Raw genomic sequence first — 24,079 nt, 5'->3', positions numbered from 1 at the left:
TGGGCCACCAGAAGTGCATGGCAACGCGGGCGATAGTTGCGTCCATCCCAAAGTGCCCAGCCATGGGGGTCCCATGGGCTAGAAAGAACGCGTCCTGCTGGAGGGCCGAAGGCAGCAGGTATCTTGTCCTCTCTCCTGTCAGAGTCTGGTCAGTGGTGGTGAGGCAGCCATGCTCGTCAAGCCCCAGGGCTGAGAAGCGGCTGGCGTACTGCTGCTCGTCTCGTTCCTTGCCACGCAGCTCAGCCTTGGTTGGGGCCTTGCCATCAGCCACCCATTGGCGGACACGGAGCAGGAGGGGGTCCTGTGTCTGGGCTTCCAATACTCTAGCTGAATCCAGTCGGGCGGCAGGAGGCCGGCTAGCTGCGGCCTCCCCTAGCTGGCCCAGGTTGTGGATATACTCAGCCTGCTCTGCTAATTCTTCGGCGCTAGCCGTTGGCATGTTGGCATCTTCCCGGCGGCTGAGGGCGTCGGCGTTGGTATTCTGGGTGCCAGGCCTGTGGCAGACGGTAAAGTCTAAGGCCGCTAGCTCCTCCTGCCAGCGGGCCACCATCCCTGTGGATGTGTTCAGTGATTTCATCTGTAGCAGGGCAGAGGAATCAGTGTTGATCTGGAAGCTGCGGTAGGACAAGATGCCGTGGAATTTTCGGATCCCATAGATAATGGCGGCCATCTCTCCCTTCCAGGACGGGTAGCGCGTCTCAGGGTCGGTTGTCTTGCGCCCCACGGCGGCAATCAGCCTCTCCTTGCCCTCCTGGCATTGACTCAGTATGGCAGAGATGGCGCGGCTGCTGAAATCTGTGGTGAGCTGGAACACTGCTGGTAAATCAAACCTGGGCGGCGCTCGGATGGGGGCCTGGCGGAACTTGTCCTTGAGTTGCAGCAGTTGGGCTTCCATCTCAGGCGTCCAGGTTAGGGCCTTGGCCGTCTTCTGCCGATTCATCTCGTAGGTGAGGTCTGCATACTCTGGGATGAACAGGCGGTAGTATCCAAAGGAGCCCAGCAACGCCAGCAAATCCTTGGGGGTGCTAGGGGCTGGCCAGTCCAAGATGCGGTCAATATAGTCCTCTTGCATGGCTATCCCCTCACGGCTGAGGGTGTGACCCAGATAATCCACCTTGGACCGGAACAACTTGGTCTTGGCTGGCTTGAGGCGGATCCCTCCCCTGCGGTGGGCTTCCAAGACCTCTCGGAGCCTGGCCAGGTGGGCCCAGGTATCCTGGTGGAAGGTCAGGACGTCGTCAAGGTATGACTGGAGGTTGGCTGTGCCTAGTGGGTTTAGGACCCCTGCAATAAACCTGGAATAGACAGACGGTGCCGTAGCCAGGCCAAAGGGCATCCTTTTCCATTGATACAAGCCCCTGGGGGTGGTGAAGGCGGTGCAGGGCCGGCTATCCTCAGACACACGGATGGTGTAGTATGCGGCCACCGCGTCTAAAGCACTGTAGACACGGTGCCCGCCAGCTCGTTCCACCAATTGCTGGATCCTAGGCAGGGGGTAGCTGTCCAGCTCCAGACACTTGTTGAGGGCCCTGTAGTCGACGGCCCAGCGGGTGCTCCTGTCCTTCTTCTTGATGGGCACCAGGGGGCTGCTCCAGGCGGAGTCCGACGGCTCTATAACTCCTTCCTGCAGCCAGGTGTCCAGTTGTTTCTCCAGTTCAGCCTCTTGCCGCGGGTTCAGATCCCTAAATCTCTGGCGGATCGGCTGGGTCCCTGGTTTGAGGCGCAGCTGCAATTCAACCACATCTGTGCAGCCGGGGGTAGAATTGGAGAAGACGTCCCTGTACTCTGACAACGTAGTCCAGACCTCCTTCTTGAGCAAGGGGTCCTTGCGTAGGAACTCATTGTCTTCCATCTCCAGGGCCTCCCACAACTCTTGCATGTCTATAGGCTCAGCAGGTTCTTGGAACGAGTGGAGACGCGGGGGAGGCGTATCAGAGACCTCCAAAATGTCAGGTTTGACCAGCTCCCCTGCCACTGGGAGGCCAGCATCCAGCAAGAGGGGCACCTCCCCCTCATTGACCACCAGTACTCTAAACACAGTGGCAGAGCCAGGCCTGTGGGCATACAGGCCCTCTGGAATAACAAGGTCCTCCCCAAACCTCTGTTCTGGGGCAGCTAGTTGAATGGCATCCTTGGTGCGATGGCCTACTAGCTCAACAGGGACCGCCATAACCCCGCGGCCAGGCAGGACCACCCGCTTGGCTGTGCGGAGCTGGGGTGGTTGACCGTCAGTTGGAGTGACAGCGCTTAGCCTATACGTGGCTGGTGAAGGGTCAGCCTTGGCTCCGGGACCCACCGGCCGCGACTTGACGGGCTCGGCTTCTGGAGAGGCTGACGTGTCGGAGCCAGGCGTGGCTCCGGGGTGTCCGGCCACGATTTGACGGGCTCGGCGCTGGGAGAGGCCAAAGTGCTGGGTCCAGCTTTGGCTCCGTGGGCGTCCGGCCGCGACTTGACGGGCACGGCGCCGGGAGAGGCTGGGGCCTGAGAGTTGAGTGTGGCTCCGGGTACATCAGACCGCGACTTGACGGGTCTGGACTCGGGCTTGGCTGGTGGACTGGCTGGAGGTCCCAGGTAGAGGGGGCCAGGTGGACACGGCTGGCCGTTGATAAAAATGTCGGAGGAGAAGATTGGTTCTGGAGGGCTGGTAATCTCAGGAAACGTTGTTGGCAGGCTCTCCCTTGGCACCTTGGGCACTGGGGGCAACCCCATGGCTAGCAGGTTAGCTCCCTTGTGTGCGTTGAGCTCAGCGTCCACCCAGTGTGTGCCTTTCTCAACCACACGCGGCTGCTCAGGCAGGGGGCCTGGCAGAGGCCCCTCATAGCTTAGCTCTCTCTCGGCTGTCTCCCGGTCAATGGGGACGCCACGGAGTGGGATAAACTCCCCACGCGCCCACAAGCAAGGTGGTTGCATGTCGAAACAGAGCCTAGTTCCGAACTCCTTGAGAAAATACCCTCCTAGGTTCAGAGGGTGTGAGAGATTTCGGACCACAGTCACGTGGTATAGATGGAGTATAAGAGTGTGTGAAACTGCCATATATAACTCTTTTAATTTTCCAATTACCTGGAGGGGCTGGCCTTCCTCATTAGCAGTCAGGATCTGGGTGTTGTCCGGAATCAACATGCGTTGCACGCCCATCGCGTGCATGAGGTGCTCAGAAATTACAGCAGACCCTGGTACACGGTTGCCAGAGTCAATCATGGCATCAACCTGTATATGCTGGGCAGGGTCAGGAGTAGGGAACCTCACCCTGATATGGCAGGGGAAGTGGAGGTCCTGCCCTTGAGACAAGGGGGCCTCTCGTTCGGCTGGGGTTGGCAGAAACTTTGGTGGTGGCCGCACCGCAGCTATGGTGGTATCGCTTACCATGGTGGCTTAGACTGTAGCTTCGAATCACTAGAGCTTATTAATTATCACTTGGTCAACAATTTTATATTTATTTTTATCACTTGGTTGACATTTTATACACAATGATGTGTTGTTATCACTAGGAGCTCTAGGTGTGATTCTGGAAGCACTGGCAGCAGGGAATGTCCGTCCTGCAAGGTTCAGAGGGGTGACGGTGGTAGGGAATGACCCGTCCTACAGCGCCGCTGGTTCGAATCCCGAAAAATGGCGGCAGGGAATGGCCCGTCCTGCAGCGCCTCGGGTTCGAATCCTGGGAGGCAGCGGCAGGGAATGTCCCGTCCTGCCGTGCCTGTGGCTCAAAATCTGCTATCCGTCGCAGTGGTAGGGCTTACTTGTGTGCTGAAGCTTCGCAGCCACACATTGCCTTCTTAGGGAGACCAGCACACAGCTGTCTGTCTCGTAGGTTTGGCCTGGGTGTCCTGGGGCTTGTCCCAGCTACACTTGCCAATTTAGACTCAGTTTTGTAGCCGTCTGAGCTAAATTATCCGATTGCCGTGGCTGCGCACCTAGCGCTACTCCTACACGACACGGAAAAAGCGTCTTAACTGGCGCTTTTAGCAGGCTAAATCTGCTTGCCGTAGGCCAGAGGCCCACATATTGCGTTCAAAATGATGGAAATTCGACCTAAAAAGGCCGTCTCACGGGTCAGTTGGCGGCTGATTGTCCCCTTACTTGCCAAAGGGTCCAATCAGAGGTAGAATAGGCTAGTTTCTGTAAGGCTCGATTGAAACACGCTGACACCAAGTTCTGGTAAGCCGAGCGTACTCGGCCCACGGGGTAACGAGTTCGGATTCAACGGGCCCTAGCCTTTAAGTATTCTACCAAACAAACAAGCAGGATTCAATCATACAGAATTATATATTTAAACTGAATAATATTTACAAGTTATGTTTACTATATATATACAACAAAAATATAACAATGGTTAGGTTTGAAGGGGGTGTGGGGCGCTAGGGCTTAGCGCCCGACGGTAGACAGGCTGTGGGGGCAGCGGTGGTAAAAGGGGAGGCAGTGCCTCCCGATTATATAAGCGCATGATGGACTCGTGATAGTTGCATGTTCAAGTCCCCTCCCCACATTTAGGCAGGCTAGTTTGACCGCCGGGTGCGGGGTTAACAGCGGTCATGAGATGGATAGTGATATAATAGGATTAGTGCGGGGGGTTTGTTATCATAAGTCACAGCGAAGCAACTCTGTAATCGGCCTGTCCGTATGGGTGTCGTATTACCACACTACATCTATAGGGCATATATTTAAAAGAATTTTAATTTTCTACTACGCAGTTTTAAGAATGTGAAGACTTGAAAATCGTATTTTTGTGATATATTCAAATTATATAGCTGGCTTATTTTCACAAAAAAATCAGCATGACGATTAATTTAGTAATGTCTAATTGTTTGCTAATTATTGTTATTCAAAATTATATATGTTTGAGGGCATAATTTCAACTTCTGCTTGAAATCATTTTTCTGAAATGCACTTTATGCAACTATCCTTTTTGTTTTAATTTGACTGGCCATCTAAATTTTAAAGATTCATTTTTATGGATGTTGTCATCCTTGTTTTTCTACCTCTTGCGCACAACTAAAGAAAATGTGAATAATGTTGCTATTTTGTTATAACATTTCTATAAAAATACTCATTTGAAATTAACAAAAAAAATTTAAAAATTTCTTATTTTAGTAATGGTGGTGGATCTCAAATCAGAATTGAAAGAATTGGTCATGATCCATTTGTCTATAATTTTCAGTAAGTAATTTTGTCTACTATAATGTTTAACTTTTTTAATTACTGTTGTTGTCGTTGTTAAATTATTAGCGGCTACACCCCGTGCATTTTATCATTCATCATATTTATCATTTTATCATTCATATTATTTTTAAAAATCTATTTAATTGTTTAGACTGGAAGTTACAACCAATGAGCAGTTTGGTATTGGAAGAGTTTTTCTCGTGCCAACACAAGTTGCAAATGATGGTAATTTTTCAGGGTTTTCCAGCTATCTTCATGAAAGTGTTCGCCATTTAGTAAGAGGGCAATTTTTTGTTTATTTTCAGTGAAGTTGTGTTTTAGCGTTTTGTCAAATGCGCTCATTAAGTCAAATTGTTCCTAATTTTAACATTTCTAATATATTTGGTCAAAATTAATAACAGAGGAAGAAAAAAAATAGTGGCGCCTCACTAAAATTGTTTAGTGAAAAATTCTCCAAATTCACAAAAAATCCACAAAAATCAAATAAAATTATAGAAGGGTTATTAACATATGATTTTGGTGGGGTAGCAAATAGCAATGCATCCACCTCAGTTGGACTTGATAAGTGCATTTGTCTAAACGCTAGCACACTTTACAAAACCTTTAAAAAAAAAATCTATATATTTTGAAGAATAAACAATAGACAGACGGACCAAGTAAATTAGATACTGGATGCTTGCTTAGTGTTGCCAGTAATCTAAAAAAGAAATATCAGCTGTATCTTAAATTGCAGGCGAGAAATTCACATTTTTAGTTTAATGGATTGACATTCCAATGGAGAATTGCAAATCGGGGGCATTTTAATGCTACTTATTGACTTCATTTATAGCTATTTTTAACACTTTTGTGGATAGTCATGTTAATATAATTATTTTTCTTTAGTTTATAACTATGCTATTGAGATGGACAGATTCCTGATCCGACTGAATCCTGGAACTATGAATATACAAAGGTGATTTCATATGACTTCAGCTCAGTCCACTATTTGTTGCTGGGGAGGTATTGAGTAAGGGTTGGGCCTGATATTCGACCATTATCAATATTCGACCGGATACCGGATATTAAAACTCCGGATACACGGATATTGAAACTATCCGAATACTGGATATTGAAACTATCCGGATACCGGATATCCGGCTGATTTATAATGCCGGATATCCGGTAATTTGCCGGATATCGGGTCATTTTGAATATCCGACTAGATACCGTATAACCGACATTAGGAATCAGCAGGATATCTGGTATTCGGTATCCGGCTAAAAAGGTATCCAGCCCAACCCTAGGCTGTCAAAACTAAAGACTTTACCTATTAATGAGCTGCAATGTCAGACAAATGTTCAAAAAATAGTTGCATCACAATTATGAATTCTAGAACAGTGCCATTCGGATATTGGTTGATGGGTGTTGTTTTATCTAAGGCCATACTCAAATAATGACATATTCATAGTAACAAAATATTTCTTTTTTGAGCTATTGATTGAAAATTGCTTTTAAAAAATCAATTTAGAAGGCATTTTTTTTATGGTCCAAACATTTTAACCAATAAGTGTAATCATCATTAGGGATGAACATCAATTTATCGACCATTGTATTATCCAGGGATGCGGGCTTTGGAGCCGTTTGATTTTGTTGTGGCTGCAGCTCCGTGGAGCCGCCTCCAAAAATAACAGCTCCAGCTCTGAAAATTCTAATATCAAGAAAAACTCGAATTTTTTTGGGTATATTTTTTCTTTTGAAGGTTTTAAAAGTTCAATTTTTGAGAAAAATGGACTTGAAACACAGGTTTCCAAATTATAAATTAAATTTAAACATGAAGTTTAATCAAGGTATAAAAAAATCTTTTTATATGGTGGCATCCATGGTCTTATCCCTTTAGATCCCTTGTAACATTATTATTGTCCCTTGAATTTATGAAACATAATTTTCTTTAATTCAGAACAACATCTCAGAGTCCCCTATTCTCCAGTGGACCTCCATCATTGAACAATCTACAAAACAGACTTATAAGAGTAAGATTTGTATTATTTTATCTTTTATCTAAATTAAGAAAAAAATATGCAAATTACTAACATGTTATTGAAGTAAACAAAAGAAAAGATAAAAGTATGATGTAAATCCTTTTAATAAAGTAATAGAATGTGTGTTTGTCTATGTGTCTGTACCAAAGGATCTCAGTAACCGTTGAACCGATCGGGTTCTCCTTAACAGGGTAGGTCCCGGGAAGGTTTATAACTATTTTGGGGGAGGGTACAATCACCCTCCAAAGAGAAATCGCAAAAAAACGATTTTTTAACGCAACATAGATATGTATAGTAGATTCTTGAACGCAACATAGATAGGTATCGTAAAGACTTAAACCAAAAAAAAACACATTTAAAGTGCCACTAGAGGCGTCCTGGGGTGTAGCCGCTTGTAAGGAGTTAAGAAGTACAGGATGTATTACAGCTTTTTGTAGTATAGGACACATCCCTGATCATCTGAAATATAAATTCATAAGATAAAAATAAGTCTGGCAATATTTTGACTCTTTACAGAATCTTAACACGTGAAAAAGGTGGGAAAGTTTTGACAAAGGGAGGAGTATGTTGTGCTAAAAATCTGCACAGGTTGTGAGTTTTAAGATAAAAACAGTAGTAGAACAATAAAAATATATGTTAACTTAAAAAAATTGACTAGATCATTTCAATAAGAAATACACATTTAGTGAATATTATCGTTCTACTACTATTTTTAAGCCTTAAAACTCACATATTTACAAATTTTTAGCACAACCTATTCCTCCCTTCCTCAGATTGTTTTCCCTGCTAAAAATATATAAATCTTAGGGAATGAGTGAGAGAGACTTTAACTGGGCCAATTGTGGTTATCCAGTTGACATGGCGGTCCCCAGAGGCAGCAATAGGGGAATGGAATTCCAGCTTTTCTTCATGGTCACCCAGCTGCTTCCACAAGACAGGTCTGCTGTTACATAACTCATCACACATTCGGACAATCTTTCTCTACAAGAAGTCTAAAATGTGAGAGTTGAGATGGAAGTTTATTTTTTAGTATCGCTTCAAAACCGATTAATACCCTGTGGATTAGAACCGGTTCTTAGCCATACAGAAAAATCATGTATAGCATCGTATTTTATTCATCTTTTATATCCGCGGAAAGCTGTTTATAATATGATGTGATAAAAAATAACTATTCTTAAATTATGTCCCTAAGCAGTGGTGCAACCAAGTATCATAAAATAGGACCTTGAAGAGACTATATTGACGAATGGTATTAAGCAAAGAAATGCATTGGCCCATTAACCAATAAATTTCAGGCTAGTTGTCTGTAGGAAACCTGATCATTACCCTGTATTTCATTGTGCAAAATTATTTTCAGGTTCACTGAAATAAAAACCTTTTTAACTTGTGACCTCTTTTTTCCAACAGGAGATGACAATGTTAATTTCTTAAAAAGCTTGCCTCCAATTTTGTATACCCTAGGCAACGTGTAGCTGATTGGGCAAGAACAGAGACAGCCTGGGGCTGGTGTGGATTCAGGGATGGCCAGAGAGGGTTGCCTGATGCCAGACCCATGATGTTCCCCTTTGATAGGTCAGTAACACATTAATGAAAATTAAATGCTTAGCTCCTAGAAACTAGAGGAGTATTTCGGAATGTGAAGGAAAAAGCCTAAAACCATGACAAATACAAATCACCCCTGAAAGATAAAACTTACTCGGACCAGCAAATTCCAAGAATTTTAGCTTAGGACAAATAAACCTTGCTATTTAATTACAGGACTAGAGGCTACGCCCCTAGAAGCCTCTAGTGGCACTTTAAATGTTTTTTTTTTAAAGCGAAGCTTTTCTATAATTAGGGTCGGTCCGTACGTCCGTACGTACGTCCGTCCGTCCGAGATAGATAGCTTTTATCCGTTAATTTAGGCATGTTAGAATTGTCCTATCGATTTCAAACTTTGCATGATGATTCCTGTAGTAATTAGGTACGATTTAGAAAGCGTAGCAACTCTATAATCATTACCAGAATGTCCGTACGTCCATTTTAAACATGTTGATTTTTCTACTTTTTTAACAACAAATTTTTTATGTGATCTAATTATCCGTTTGATCTGATTTTTGGTACATTGATTCCTGGAACAACAAAGAACATTATTATAAGCGAAGCAACTCTATAATCAAGTCCTAAAAATTTAAGTATGTCCATAAACATTATCCTGTATCAAGCAGTTTTTCAACAAATTTACTTATAATTTTGCTTCGACTCTTATACTTCTATATTCTGATTATTCAGTTCAGACACTATACAAGCGTTAATGTCCGTTTGTCCTACCGTTTCAGTGCTTCTTTTATGGATGTTGTCATCCTTGTTTTATTTCATATACATATGTAATTATGTTCAAGTCTCTACGTAAATTTTTTTTTCTTTGTTTTTTGTGATTTCGCTTGGGAGTGTGGTTGTACCCTCCCCCAAATAGTTATAAACCTTCCCGGGACCTATAAGAAGCCACCCTGTTAAAGAGAACTTGATCGTTTAGAGGATAGCGAGATCCTTCGGTACAAAAAGACAGACTGACATCGTTCTACTTTGTAATTTGAAAATAGCCTTAAACCACCCCAATACATTTACAAATCTGAAAAGTACAACCAATATGGAGCCGCAATTTCCGATATCTTCAGCTACAAACTAAATAAAAACCTACTATTTTATATTATAGGATAGGATTATATTGAAATAAACTGGGGAAGGGGCTGTGCACAGCTCACAAACTGTCACAATTACTCATTGGATCTCGAGAGTCGCTTTAATTTGAGGCAAATCCCTCGTTTTCATATCTATTTTTTTAGGCAAACGAGTTTGGCAGACGTTGTTAATGGTCGTACTAATGCAGCTTCGACACCTATAATCATCAGACATGACGGCTCAGATTAATTTTACACAATTTTAATATTTTATAATTTTATATAATAAAGTTTTATAAAACTTCATTTTGTAATTTTCTTTTTATGTTCCTTTGATAATGTGTAATATTGGTTTAATTTATATAAAAAGTTTTAGTTTGCATCTCTGCAATGTTGCTCAATAAAAGATGTAATAAAAGCAAAGCTTGTCTTTGTAAAGGGATTGTCTATTAATTATCGGTCATTAACCTGTTAATATGTTAGATTTGTCATATCGATTTCAATCTTGACATGTTATTTTCTGTCGCAGCTCTGTATAATTTAGAAATCTAGGCAAAATTAGTCATAAGTAGCAATTTTCTAAATAGGATTCAAAAATAATGATAAATGATTAGTGGAAAAGGGAATGATATTCTGACAAACAATTCTTAAGGAAATTTTCATCACAACCCCCTTCTCCTTTTCCTCCCCTTCTTACTCACCCATATTCAGTTACATGTATAAACAAAATGATTGTTAGAATAGCTAGGCCAGAGGTGGGTTTTTCAACCAAGAATGTTTTGTTTTTCGACATTCTTAGACCTGTTGTCTTCGTCCAATCGATCATTATTATGAAAATGCCTCGTAGGGATTAAAACAGAGTATAAAACTTGGGAATTCAAAATTTTAAAATTATTATTTTAGCCATTTGAATATTGTCTTATAAAGCTCTAAAATGATGCATTAATTAACATACAGCAAAAATGGATTTAAGATTATTTATTTTTCTTCTATAAAAGCCATACTAATAAAAGCGAAATAATTCAATAAATATTTGTATACTCTGTTTATTTTGTAACTTCATGTTATTCCATTAAAAACGTCTTATTTCGTTTCCTTATGCTACAATTAATATTTTTTATCGATCGATATTCCATAAATCACTAAAGAATCCGTCGAAAATAAGCTAAAAGAGTTTAAATATTGGGAAAATTCGAAGAATTCGATAAGTATTTAGGAACCAATCGAAATGAAACGAAGAAATTCGCGAGAATAACCGGATAAATAAAACCAGTTCGAAATCGAAAAAAATTTTAGGTAGGTAGTTATTAAAAAATTCTTTTTTCTTAAAAAAGAAACATTTTAAGTAATCTGAAAAAATACTGAGAAAAGAACTAATATGCAATTTAAAAAATTCTGTTTTATTTAAGCATTTTTTTTAAAATGAAAAGCATAAATAAAAATAATACAAAATGTATAATAACTTAGTTCGGCAGAGTTACTATGAAGGTTTGAGAAGACTCGATGGCTAGAAGATCTTCGCCGTTGGCTCTAACCTCCGGAACGTCTTGAGGGAGGGGATAACCTTCGTTGTTGAGAGGGCATCCTTGGGGGTCTAGATAGCCCGAAGCTAACAAAATCTGGAAGATAAGAGCGCGGTTCAGAGGCGCTGAATGGGCTGAGGACCAAGAGGGAGTCGTCCGTGAAGCGATGGAATTGGAGGCTTGGTCTGTAAGGGCTGCTAAAGACCTGGGGACTGCTGTGCTCGAGGATTTTAGCATAATCTTGGAAAAAATCTCAATGAGCGTTGTATCATCAATAGCTCGATAATGTTGAGCTGTAGCTATGGAGCGCCATCTGCCTAAGACTCGGATATGATCATCGCTCATACCTAATCTAAAGGCAGATGACACTCCTAAGCTTTTAGCAGATTTAGATGTAATTTTATGCTTAAGTCCTAAGTTACTATAAATTAAGTTTACATCCTTCATTAAGGTGGAAGCTGAAATGGCGTAACGTCCATCTGCGACTAGGATTCTAAAAAATATAATTACCAATAAAATTTGTGAAAACTTAAAAAAGGAAAAAGAAATGTATGAATGTATTATGCTTAAAAACTCGCCTAGAAGATTTCGAAGTGGTACCATTCCCTGTACGGGGCAGCAAATAGCTCGTATCCAAACAGGAAGTATCTGATGAATACAACCGGAGCCTGTTGTAATACAGGACCAGCAGTGAATAAAGACAATACTCTGATCCATTGAAGATCACGTAACTGGTGGAGCCCTCAAATCTAAAAAAATAATGTTTATGTTTTTGTGTAAAAACAATGATATTCTAAATGAAATGCAGAGTTGAAGAATGTATAATAAATTTGGAATTTTGAAAAAGATTTTTCTGGAATTTTCTTGAACAATTTTATGGTAGAAGAAAATAGGTAATGGTTAAGAAATCGTTTGTAATTATAAACATTTTAAACTAAGACATTAAAAAGCTTTGAAAGAATTTGTATTAAGATAATTAGAAATTATTTTGCAATTATACTGTAATTTCTAATTTAATAAGAAGTAAAAAATAGATAGAAAAGAATGTCGTATGATATTTGAAAAAATCTGGAAAAATTTTTGGAGAAAAATAAAGAATTTAAGGAAGATTTTCTTGTTAAAAATAAGTACCTAGGGTCAGTCTTAGAAGATCTGAAGGTTATGCTCATTGCTGGCGTGTCTCCTAGTGTGGTAACCGCTAGATCACAAGCTCTCAATCTTAACAGGTCAGATATGCGCGCGCACAAGCTGTACTGAAGGTGCTGAGCCACGATTGCTCGGAGGGTCACAATTGGAATCTTAAGAAAACAAAGTTTCTATTAGAAAAACAATATTAATGGAAAATACAAAGCGTAGAAAACTTCATATCTTAAAGTAGTTGGCCCAAAAAAACTAAATTCGAATTTTTAAAAAATAAGATTTCTATCAGAGATCAATATGAATGTTAGAAAAAATGTAAAAAAACTCCGTAATATTAAATGTAGTTTGGTCCGAAAACTTAAACATAGCTAAGTAATAAGTATTAATCAAAATTTATTCGAAAAAAGGATTTATGATTCATATGAAACAATTTACCTGATCTGGATTTTTTAGAAAAGGTGTCACGTGCTTATCGATGGCCAAAGTCAGGTATTTTATGGGCAGTTTAGGCGCTTTCTTGGTCAAAGGCTGTTCTGCAGAGGCTCTTCTCGTGATGCCCTGATACATTCTTTCAATTTGGGGGGTCCAAGGGGATTTCATATCTAATGCACTGGCGAGAAAATCTATCGCGCCTGCCAAACCGACTACGGCGGATTTTTTAGCTGCGGAATCCTCTAAGTATTCTATGTAGGCGGCTAAATCCTTTTTTGAAAAATTTAACAGAGTTTTATTTCTGTTTTCGCAAAAAATTTCAAAACGACGTAAAGTACGGTTGTGGAGTAGTTGCGTGGACTTAGTTCTTGAAGACGCTGTCAATTTTATATGGCGTTTCCTTTTTTCTGAAAGGTTGTATTTCTCTAAAACTGACGGAAAATACAAAGGGCCTCTCTTTTCTAGAGGTCTGTTGTCTTTAAAAGTTTGTAACTGAGCATTAAACTTATGATAATTTACAGTTGAATGTTTGAAAGACGTTCTCATTGTAAGGATGCTGAAAAAATTTTGTATAATTCATTAAAAAACATATTGATTAAAATTGTGGTAAAGGAATTGCATAGTCTTTACCGGTATGAATCAATAAAGCGAGAGTTTTAAACGTCTTATGACCGTTGAAAAAATTATTTGGTGTAGAAGCAATGTAGTAAGGATCCCAGAGTAGAAAATTTTTTACAAAAGAATTAAAATAAGATCCTTTAACAATACAATTCCAGAAAGGGTATGTCGGCCATAAGGGCAAAACTACCACTGCTGTTATATCCTCATATAATTTTAATTTATTAAAAACACGAGAAAGGAGAGAAATTGGGGGGTGGATGTAGTAGCATTCTGAACTGGTCAGGGAAACTGTGAAAAAATCAATATCAAAACAATTTAGTTGGGGGAAAGGGGAAATGAATTTCTCTACTTTACAATTCTTAGATGTTGCGAAACAGTCAATTGAAAATTTGATAGAAAAATAACTTTGAAGAAATTGAAAATCGTTAGAACTAATCCCAAATTCATTAGAGGATTTAAAAAGCTTAGAACCTAAATCTGCTAAAGTAATGAGTGAACTGTCTCGGGGCATCCATTTAGGTATAATACGGATTGCGTATTGGAACTCTAGAATTTTTAATTGAATTAATAATTTTTGAATAACTAAATTACGGCTTCCAATACGCAAAAAAGAGTAAAGGCACATGCTATCCGTTATCCAAATAACCAATTGTCCTTTAAGGGTGGCGAAATAATTGCTATAATGTTCAAAAGCTTTAACAATACTTAAAAGTTCTCTATGGCCTGAAGATAATTCAGCCTCTTGTGGAGTAAATAAATAATCGGAAATAATCTTACAGTCTCCAGCTTTGAATGAAAAGGCTGAGTGGTCAGAGGCGTCTGACACAAAAATATTACAATGTTTGTTTAAATCATTAGGATCAATGTTGTCAATTAAGAAAGATGTTTGATGGGGGGAAAAAACTTCTATTGTTTTGGATTCAGTACGAATTGGTTGTCCGTTTAAAGAAACAAAATGTTCTTTACAGAGGGACAGCTCTTGAAACATATCTGCGTTGACAAACAAAGTTCCTTTCCAGCCATACTGTGAGGTGTAAACACCAAGGGCATGATTAGAGTTTCTAGCCACAACACGAATAAAATCTCCATGACTAAAATATGCATGACATAATTTGCCTAAAAAGGAGGCTAACATAGTAACATCTACAGGATCATTAGAATCAAAAGCAGCTAAAATTTTGTCAAGAAGAAATAAAACTTTCTGAATTTTAACGATGGGCAAGGAAATTATCATTTTACTACTATCAAGAATAAAACCTAAATATTGTATACGACGAACAGGTTCTAGTTGACATTTAGAAAGTTGAAAATGCCAACCTGCACATAGTAAAACTGATAGGACAAAGTGAGTACTAAGAAGACATTTAAAATAATTTAATTCGACAGTCAGGCCGTCATCAATATAGACACTCACGTCTATATTGTGACAGTGACAAAAATGTTTAACTGGGCGTATCAAGGCATCAACTAGAAATACGGCTGAGGCAACCCCGAAGGGAAGCCTCAAATATTTGTAAAAAGAATAGGAATTATCAGCATTTTTATAACAAAAACCAAAAAGTTCAGTAACGGCAGGATGTAGATGTACTTGGTGGTACATGCCCCGCAAATCCCAAGATGTAAAAAATACATCCTGAGAAATGCGAGGCAGCACTGTCTTAATGTCATTTAAAGAGACGTTCTCCGGCTGGAGAAGTAGATTAATGTGGCGGGATAAGTCGATGCACAATCTAAAAGCAGGAAATATTTCGAAAAAATTTAAAAAGGGGGGTGAATATGAAAAAATTTTTTGAAAAATGAATTCAAACAAAAATATTTAAGAGGTAGGGAAAAGAATTGAAAACGAAAAGAATATTATATAAAAGGGGGTAGAAAAAAAAAAAAAAAAAAAAAAAAAAAAGAGGGGAATCAAAAAAGAATTGAAGGAAGAATTTTGGGATAATACTTATGTGTCGAAAAATTTCCTGAGTTTAGTTGTGTTAGTTAAACTACATGTTCTACTAGCTACCGTAAGAGGTGAACAACAATAAGGCTGATGGTCGATTTGAGCAATAATACCTTTGTCTAGCAAAGATTGAATTTCTTGACGAACAAATTCTGGATTGCGGACAGCGCTATTGTTGTTCTTCTCGAAGTACGGTAACACTGGAGATGTAAAAACTTAAAAAAGATAGATTATGGAGAATAATTTAAAAAGAAAAACTTTGTGGAACAAAATCATATAATAAATAAAATGTGGAAAGAATTATTCTCAATAATCTACCTGGTTGATATCCAAAAGTAAGGGTTTGCAAAACAAAAGATGGTGCATTAAGAACATTTTTATAGAAATTAATTGCTGTAAGTGAATGAATAGAATAAGCTGGCGAATAACTAGATAAAAAATCTGATTGAATATCATATAAACGTTTATAATGTTCATAATCTTCTGTGAAACAAAAATTTTTTAGAGAAGCGATATGAAAATTTGGAATATCTGAGGTAGGTATCGGTAGGTTTAAATCTTGAATAGCGTAAAGCGGGGTAGAATTATTATTTAGGGTTGGCGGAAGGACAGTCTTCGACTTTATGACCTTCGCCGTTACATCCGTGACAGCGAAGAGATCCTCGACCTCGTCCTCGGGATCCTCTACCCCTAGGGTTTGAGCCTCCATTTGAGTTAAACCGGCCGTTAGAGAAGCCGCCACGTGCTCCTCTGCTATAGTCCCCTCGAAAGTCAGGCAGGGAATCCGAGATACGTTGCTGCTGGGTGGTGAGGTAGCGTCTGTTACCTGCTAGAGCCACCCGGTTGGCGTGGCCGACGTTTTTCGAAAAAGCCAGTTCGATGTACCCGATGGAGCTTTCAGCTATCTAGATAAAAAATGAAAATCTTGATAATTTTGAATAAAATATGTTAATATCTAGCTCAATGAAAAGAAATGTGTCGTAGGAATTATCTTTCCTTTCTATGACAAAATAATGAAAACTTAAATGAACTGAAAAATAATGCAAATGTCACAGAATAATATTATAAAATTCTTTTCTGTGGTGTGGAAGCTAATAAAACTGGTGTTAATCAAATGTTTGCATGTCTTCTTTAAAAAACAAATTTGAAAAACTAATAGATTTCATAGATAAGAAACGGTTTCTATTGATCGAATCTGCACGTAAAATAAGAAAACTAAAAAATGGCATAGGTTTAGTTATTATAAAACGAAAAAGAAAAAATTTATGAAGTTCTTGCCTTTATTGCTTGATAGCAGGCTTGCAACGACTGCTGTAGGTCATATAACAAGTTCTTGGGGGCTTTCAACGCCACAAGACGCTTCGCAGCATCCTCAACATAATTCTTCGAACGGCAGGTGTCTCTTAAGACGCATTTTAAAAATGTGAGAGAGACGTCATTCTTTTCATCCAAAGACTTAATAGAAAAAACTATTGTGAGATTTCCAAGAAAAGAATTTCAAAATTGAAAAAAAGATAAACATGGATAAAGAAATGAAACAAAAAAATTAATATTTGAAATAGCAAAAAATGTGGAAAAGAGAAAAAATTTTAAAGGAATGTAGAAAAAGAAAAATGCCCTTGACCCAAATAACTGCCCTTTTTTGTTTAAAATAGACTAAATAACCCCTACATATATTAAAAAATATATGTTTGATCAAAGAATTTTTGTTAAAAATGTTTTTCTTACGTTTAAATGTTCGAAGAGGCGTTCCCGTTCGGCATGTATGTCTGCTGACGTCATGCCTATCCAAGCAGGTGGGTCTGACAGTATTTCAGCTGCTCGCCGGAGGCGACGTCTAGCTTTTCGGCCGCCTACTAGTTGGCTGCTACTGTCAGAATCGGAAGAGTGCTTCTTGCTCTTCTTCTTTTTCTTCTTCTTTCCTAAAGAAAGAATGTATGAAGACATAATAATCCGAAGAATAACGTCAAATATTCAGTCGGTGTTCATAGAAACAAGAAATTTATATTTCAAATAAATTGAACCAAAATAAATTTCTGTAATAATATCGTAAAAATTTTCAAATAGGTCATAAATGGAAGAAAGAAAGGATTTTCTTCTAAATATTTTAAAAAAGTACCTTTTCTTTTCCTTTTAGGTTCATCTGATTCCGTAGAACTCGACGATGAAGAGAAAGAACTGGAAGAAGAGGAACTACTAGAGTAGCGTTTCTTCTTTTTTGACTTCTTGCGTTTAGGGGAAAAATCATCTAAAAAAAATAAAAAAGATTTAAAAGAAATAAAGTGGAAAAAGGTTTATGGCTGTAAAAAAGGAAAGAATAAAAAGAGGGGGGGAAAAAGTTTAAAGTTGAGAAAGAAAAAAATTTTTGTAAGGGTAAAAAACTGCTAAGAAGACAAAATTCATATGAACTTCAATTTCTAAATCATTGAATCAAAATCATGAGTACTAAGTATGAATTTTACCTGAAGACACTGAAGCATGTCTGACAGGCATCTTAACTTTCTCAGATTCAATGTGGGGAGCTGCTGACACTGATGGTCGCGCTGGAGCTGCAGACTCTTGAAGTCGCGCTGTCATTTTCGGCGGCTGATTAATTTGTGGCACAAAACCTATCCCTGGCAAATATGAGCCGGCTGGGGGAAGGTTATTTAACCCCAATGGATCTTTCGGATCCTGGGGAATAATCGTTTGTGCGACCGATGACGGACCTGGAGCTACAACCGACGAGGGAGCTGAGGTATTGACTGGAGCCGAATAGGATCTAGACAAATTTGTGGTAGGAACCACTGTGGATGCGGGGGGGGGGGAATTATCCTCATCTGAGGAGTTGTGCGAATGTCCTGTAGGAACAGGCATTTTTAGGTCTGAAGAGGAAATTTAAATTTAAAAGAAAAAATTTAACAAACAAATGTCAAATTAAAAAACATTCACGAAAAAATTCATGCAAAAGTAATAACAAAATAAGACATGCTGTAATTTTTAACAATCAGTATTTTGTAAGAAAAGAAAATCTAAAGAGGAAAAAAAAAAAAAAATTGAAATTTATTTAAGAAAAATAGTGTCTGAACATTAAATGAAAGAAAAATAAGAATTTTTTTGGATAAGAAAGAAAAAGAAAAAATTTAGTAAATTAATTCAATCAAGAAGTGACAAGGTGTTGCGACATTCTGCTTCAAAATCTTTAAAAGACTGGCCAAAATTATCATAAACAGATTTTGCGGATAAAAAACTGTCATCTAAAGTATGATTAATTTCTTCTAATTGATCTTTAAAACGAGATGCACGATTAATCAACTCTCTGACTACTAAATGTTTATCAGTTTTACTTTGATAAACGACAAAATAATGCAGGTTTAAGCCTAAAATCTGCTTATAGGCAACGATATTGTGAGCATGGAATGACTTAACATTCCTGAGTTTATAGTACTCGAATGGTGTCATGATCACAGAGGATTTAAAAAACGTTGATCTGAAAAAAATGTTAGAGACATGAATAGTTAAGTATGTCAAATTAGAAAAAACAATATCAATATAAAAATACAGGAATTAGAAAAGCAAAAAAGTAAAAAATGTCTAATAATAAAATAAAGGGTTAGGGAGGGTGGGTGAAAACGTATTAAAAAGCGATGTAAGAGAGAGTACTAGCTCTATCGGTGGAATGAAAACGAATGAGAATATAAAAAACGTTTTGTTTTAAAGTAAGTTTTAGGAGATTTCAACTCGTGTGCCGGCAGGCTATAAAAACGTGTGACGCGCAATTTTCGAGAATGCTCCGTGATGTATTTCAGCAATCGATCAATAAAATAATATCAATATTCCTCTTAATTCAACAAAAAATGGCCATTTTGTAACTTCATGTTATTCCATTAAAAACGTCTTATTTCGTTTCCTTATGCTACAATTAATATTTTTTATCGATCGATATTCCATAAATCACTAAAGAATCCGTCGAAAATAAGCTAAAAGAGTTTAAATATTGGGAAAATTCGAAGAATTCGATAAGTATTTAGGAACCAATCTCCATTTACTATTTAAATTCTCTTGAATAATCCCCAAATGCAAATAAAATCCCCAACTGAAAATAGTAAATGAAATAATACGTTGAAAAACATATATAATACACTAAAAAACTAAAACTTACTGTTGAAAACGTATTAAAAAGCGATGTAAGAGAGAGTACTAGCTCTATCGGTGGAATGAAAACGAATGAGAATATAAAAAACGTTTTGTTTTAAAGTAAGTTTTAGGAGATTTCAACTCGTGTGCCGGCAGGCTATAAAAACGTGTGACGCGCAATTTTCGAGAATGCTCCGTGATGTATTTCAGCAATCGATCAATAAAATAATATCAATATTCCTCTTAATTCAACAAAAAATGGCCAAATCCTACAGAAATGGGGTTTTCAAAAATGCCGCGTTTTTTCGACAATTTTTTAGACATTGATTGATTGAACGAAGACAATGGGATTTCAACACAGAGTATACAACTTAAGAATTCAAAATTTTAAAATTATTATTTTAGCCATTTGTATAATGTCTAATACAACTTAAATCCATTTTCGCTGCATATTTATTAATACATCTTTTTAGAGCTGTGTTAGACATTATACAAATGGCTTAAATAATAATTTAAAATTTTGAATTCTCAAGTTGTATACTCTATTAAAATCGTACGGGGCATTGATCTTCAAGATGAAATAAGTTTTTTAACAGAGTATACAACTTAGAAATTCAAAATTTTAAAATTATTATTTTGGCCATTTGTATAATGTCTAATACAGATTTAAATAGATGCATAAATAAATATGCAGCAAAAATGGATTTAAGTTGTATTAGACATTATACAAATGGCTAAAATAATAATTTTAAAATTTTGAATTCATATGTTGTATACTCTGTTTTGAAATCCAATCGTCTTCATTCAATCAATCAATGTCTAAAAAATTGTTGAAAAAACGCGGCATTTATTAAAAACCCATCTCTGAGATGGGTTTTTGAAAGATGAATGCCGCGTTTTTTGATTGATTGATTTACTAGACAAAGTATACAACTATTTATTTAATTATTTCTCTGTTGTTGGTACGGCCTTCATAGAAGAAAAACAAATTATCTCCAATCCATTTTCGCTGCATATTTATTAATGCATCTTGTTAGAGCTGTGTTAGACATTAAACAAATGGCTAAAATAATAATTTAAAATTTTGATTTCTTAAGTTGTATACTCTGTTAAAATCGTACAGGGCATTGATCTTAAAGATCAAATAAGGTTTTTAACAGAGTATACAACTTAGGAATTCAAAATTTTAAAATTATTATTTTAGCCATTTGAAAAATGTCTTATAAAGCTCTAAAAAGATGCATTAGTTAACATACAGCAAACATGGATTTAAGATTATTTATTTTTCTCGTTTTCATTCGAATCCGGTGGATAGGAACCGGTTCTCATCCATACGAAAAAACTATGTCTAGCATCGTATTATATCCAGCTTTCTACGAATATAAAAATGTACAATCATAAGATTAAAACCAGTTTTTTTAGCCGGTGCCTCCGGCACCTCGGGGCTAAAAAAAACTAGTTTTAATCTTATAATTGTACATTCTATATCCCCGGAAAGCCGTTTATAATACGATGCGAGAAATAACTATTCTTCTATAAAAGCCATACCAACAAAAGCGAAATAATTAAATAAATAGTTGTTACTCTGTTTAAATCCTACAGAGATGGGTTTTTGAAAGAAGAATGCTGCGTTTTTTGACATTTTTCAGACCTGTCGTCTTCGTTCAATCAATCATTATTATAAAAATGTCTCGTAGTAGTATACAACTATTTATTTAATTATTTCACTTTTGTTGCTACGGCTTTCATAGAAGAAAAATAAATAATCTTAAATCCATTTTTGCTGTATATTTGCTGGCGGGGTTAGGGGTGTCCCCAATTTCCAAGATAATAGCTAAAATTAACCACAGGAACAGTATATATATTTCCTAAAGAGTAGAATCCAATCGGTTCAGTGGTTACCGAGATCTTGAGCTTTAGACTGACAGACAGACAGACATCAAGCTACTTTTTATTATAGATAAAATTAATGCAATAAGTAAAAAAAAAAATTTCATTTTTTATCAAAGACTCAATAAATTGCAACTCTTTCCACAAAAAGCTATCATTCTAATAAAATTAAAGCAAAATTAATGCCACCAGCTTTCACAGCTTATAAAATGAATGATACATTTTACTTTCTCATATTAATGACAAGTGACAAAGCGGCCTTAGGCCGCCTTAGGGTCCGAGTTATTAGAAAAAAACAGAGGGATATTTCTTATTATATAGTAGCTTCTCTACTAAAAAATATTTTAGCGGAAAATCTTACATAAACTTTGTACGTCTGTCTGGTACACAATCAGAATTATGTTTTACTTTAAAAAAAAATAGAAAGCAAATTTGTCTGTGAGAATTTCGCTGACTAAAAAGCATCATATATTCAATTAATTTTGTCAGTCAGTCCGTCCATTATGCTAAAGTTTTAGTAATTAGATTTTTATGGTTTTAGAGATGTATGTTTAAAGTTTACTGTATATATTTCTTTTGACATCTAATGTTTTAACCACATTTTCTATCTTATTAGATTTTTATTAACTTCACAAAGTTTATGGATGTTATCATATGTTTCTTTGTACTCTAATTGAAATGTCTGTCTCTCTGTAAGAAACCGTAAAGGAGTAAACGTGAATTTCTCTTCAGTTATCTATAATACAAAGAAGAACGATGTCTGTCTGTCCGTCTGTATGTCTGTCCCTTAAGATCTTGGTAGTGCGAATGGGGCGTTTGTCCAATAATATGGTATGGAGACCGCTCTTCTATGAGTACTACTAAAAACCTACTTTTACTGCAATACACATAGACATTCTCATCGTCGGTTCATCTATTTAGAATGCTTATCCCTCTATTCCCACAAGTATAATACGAATTTGGTTGAGCTGGTGGAAGCTCAACAAAAGACCCACGGGAAGTATTATATTGCTTTAATCTAAGAATAAATGGTTGGTTTTGATATTTGATCGGAATTATATAAGTATATTAAGTATTAAGGAAGGAAAATGTTTTTATAACGTGTATTTATATTACAAGTGAATAAGTTAAGTATGAAAATATTTACAGGATAAGTGTTAAATCATAAGTAGTGTAGGACAGAAAAGTGCCCTAAGTCCCAAGCATTGAATTGTGCTAAGTGTTAGAATTCTAACATAAGGCCTAAGCTCAATTCATGCTAAGTACCAAGGGTCCTAAATTTAAACTACAATGCATGCCAAACAACTAAGTCATTACCTTTTAAAGCCAGAAGAGAAGTTGATGGTAGGAGAGTCAATAAATAACTAACTTATTTTAAGAGGTACATGATATAACATCAGCTTATAACAAGGATCTTAGTGTTTGTCTGTTCAATAAAGTGTCTGTATGTTAATTTGTGACGTAAATCAGACATGGTTGTAGGCATACATACTTGTACTGATTGGTTACATGATTACTTTAACAATAAACATAATGTCTTTAATAAACATATAATATTAACAAGTCACATACAAATTACCATGAATAGGCTAGCATTACCCATATATGGTGTTATATTGGTAAAGGTAGGCCTATGAATGCATAAAAGGATACAAATAATGCCTTGGGCCTAGCTAAAGTAATTGTGTCTCGTGCCTGAATGTTACTTGATAATTACAGGGGCACATCAATCAAATATTTAGATTCTACTCCTATATAGTGTTAACTTTATATCAAACATAGATAGATAGTCTGGATGCGAAGCATTTCTGTAAAAGTCTTATATGTACGTTCAAAGAATTTGAAAATTGAGGATCGCATCTCCAATCTTGGTAACCACTGAACCGATCGGATTCTACTCTTCAGGGTATCTACCTATTGGTCCTGTGGTGGTTTTAAGCTATTTTCTTGGGGGGTGGGACACCCCCAACCCCCCCAAAAACCAAAAAATCCCCCCCCCCATTTTTTTTTTTTTTTTTTTTTTTTGAAGGAGATTTCCATGGTCCTCTACGATTTTCGCCATAATTTTTTTTTATCACCTCTTGGGGCAAAGCCCCTAGAGGCTAGGGGCAAAGCCGCTAGTTAAAGATAAATGGCTTGAATTAAAAAAACATCCCCATGCTGATGATCATCCAGTATAAAACTTACTTTGTCCGTTCGTCTGTTGGAATGCTTTGATATGCATCTACTATCAAAGATATTGTATAAATTCTATTGTAAACCTTTCCATGTTTTTTAGCTTTACTAAGGACTTATAAATGATGTCATCCTTGTTAAGCTTTAAAATTTCTCAGAAATTCTATATATTCTATAATTAATCCTATCAAGAGTAAAGGCACATCAAGTGTAAACCTCGGTGGGTTAGGGCCCCCTGCAAGAGTTAGGCTTATGGGAAAAACCTGTCCCTTCTAATTTACAATTTATTTATAAAATATGGAAGTGTATTTTCAATGCTTGATATGTACTCGATATGGGAAAGCACCCTAAACCTTACTTTGGCTGTCCTTGCTTAATTATTATTAAATATATTTTTTAACG

General features: G+C 37.5%; 3 protein-coding genes across 4 annotated transcripts in view; 1 reads left to right on the top strand and 2 right to left on the bottom strand.

Moving 5' to 3' along the window:
* Positions 1–10,141, top strand: part of LOC145331699 (uncharacterized) — a 48,742-nt gene extending 38,601 nt beyond the window's left edge. Inside the window, exons 21-27 of the mRNA XM_080176507.1 lie at positions 5,089–5,154; positions 5,309–5,382; positions 6,040–6,109; positions 7,094–7,166; positions 7,983–8,113; positions 8,637–8,747; positions 10,001–10,141. Of these exons, the coding sequence (XP_080032633.1) occupies positions 5,089–5,154; positions 5,309–5,382; positions 6,040–6,109; positions 7,094–7,166; positions 7,983–8,113; positions 8,637–8,747; positions 10,001–10,085 (610 nt within the window). The 3' untranslated portion in view covers positions 10,086–10,141. The remainder of the gene's footprint in view (positions 1–5,088; positions 5,155–5,308; positions 5,383–6,039; positions 6,110–7,093; positions 7,167–7,982; positions 8,114–8,636; positions 8,748–10,000) is intronic.
* Positions 10,142–11,222: 1,081 nt separating this feature from the next.
* LOC145331702 (uncharacterized) lies at positions 11,223–13,496 on the bottom strand. Of its 2 annotated transcripts, none has more exons than XM_080176511.1 (4): positions 12,934–13,496; positions 12,490–12,656; positions 11,937–12,107; positions 11,223–11,570 (listed from the first exon to the last, which is right to left on the bottom strand). In XM_080176511.1, the coding sequence occupies exons 1-4, from the start codon at positions 13,474–13,476 to the stop codon at positions 11,366–11,368; spliced, it is 1,086 nt and encodes a 361-aa protein (XP_080032637.1). In that variant the 5' UTR covers positions 13,477–13,496; the 3' UTR covers positions 11,223–11,365. The 2 variants fall into 2 exon arrangements, with proteins under 2 accessions (XP_080032637.1, XP_080032636.1); XM_080176510.1 differs by having other exon boundaries at positions 11,223–11,573; positions 12,934–13,489.
* A 2,393-nt stretch (positions 13,497–15,889) lies between these two features.
* On the bottom strand, positions 15,890–18,374 carry LOC145331701 (uncharacterized). Its single transcript, XM_080176509.1, has 5 exons — positions 17,959–18,374; positions 17,616–17,744; positions 17,225–17,418; positions 16,775–16,951; positions 15,890–16,401 (listed from the first exon to the last, which is right to left on the bottom strand). Exons 1-5 carry the CDS (start codon positions 18,350–18,352, stop codon positions 16,084–16,086), a joined length of 1,212 nt encoding a protein of 403 aa, XP_080032635.1. The 5' UTR covers positions 18,353–18,374; the 3' UTR covers positions 15,890–16,083.
* Between the last annotated feature and the right edge of the window lie 5,705 nt (positions 18,375–24,079).

The sequence above is a fragment of the Acartia tonsa genome, chromosome 11 (assembly GCF_053477335.1).
Source record: "Acartia tonsa isolate MP-2025a chromosome 11, ASM5347733v1, whole genome shotgun sequence".
Taxonomy (NCBI): Eukaryota; Metazoa; Arthropoda; class Copepoda; order Calanoida; family Acartiidae; genus Acartia; species Acartia tonsa.
Note: the sequence above shows the minus strand (reverse complement) of the source record. Positions and strands in the feature narration are given on the sequence as shown.

Excerpts from the sequence above, each read along its gene's own strand:
- LOC145331702 (XM_080176510.1), bottom strand. The coding sequence starts at position 13,476 with ATGAGAACGTCTTTCAAACATTCAACTGTAAATTATCATAAGTTTAAT. Across the intron at positions 12,657-12,933 it reads TTCTAAAAAATCCAGATCAG|ATTCCAATTGTGACCCTCCG; the intron begins GTAAATTGTTTC and ends TGTTTTCTTAAG. Across the intron at positions 12,108-12,489 it reads TCTTCTAAGACTGACCCTAG|ATTTGAGGGCTCCACCAGTT; the intron begins GTACTTATTTTT and ends TTATTTTTTTAG.
- LOC145331701 (XM_080176509.1), bottom strand. The coding sequence starts at position 18,352 with ATGCCTGTTCCTACAGGACATTCGCACAACTCCTCAGATGAGGATAAT. Across the intron at positions 17,745-17,958 it reads ACATGCTTCAGTGTCTTCAG|ATGATTTTTCCCCTAAACGC; the intron begins GTAAAATTCATA and ends TATTTTTTTTAG. Across the intron at positions 16,952-17,224 it reads GCCTCTTCGAACATTTAAAC|TCTTTGGATGAAAAGAATGA; the intron begins GTAAGAAAAACA and ends TTTTCTATTAAG.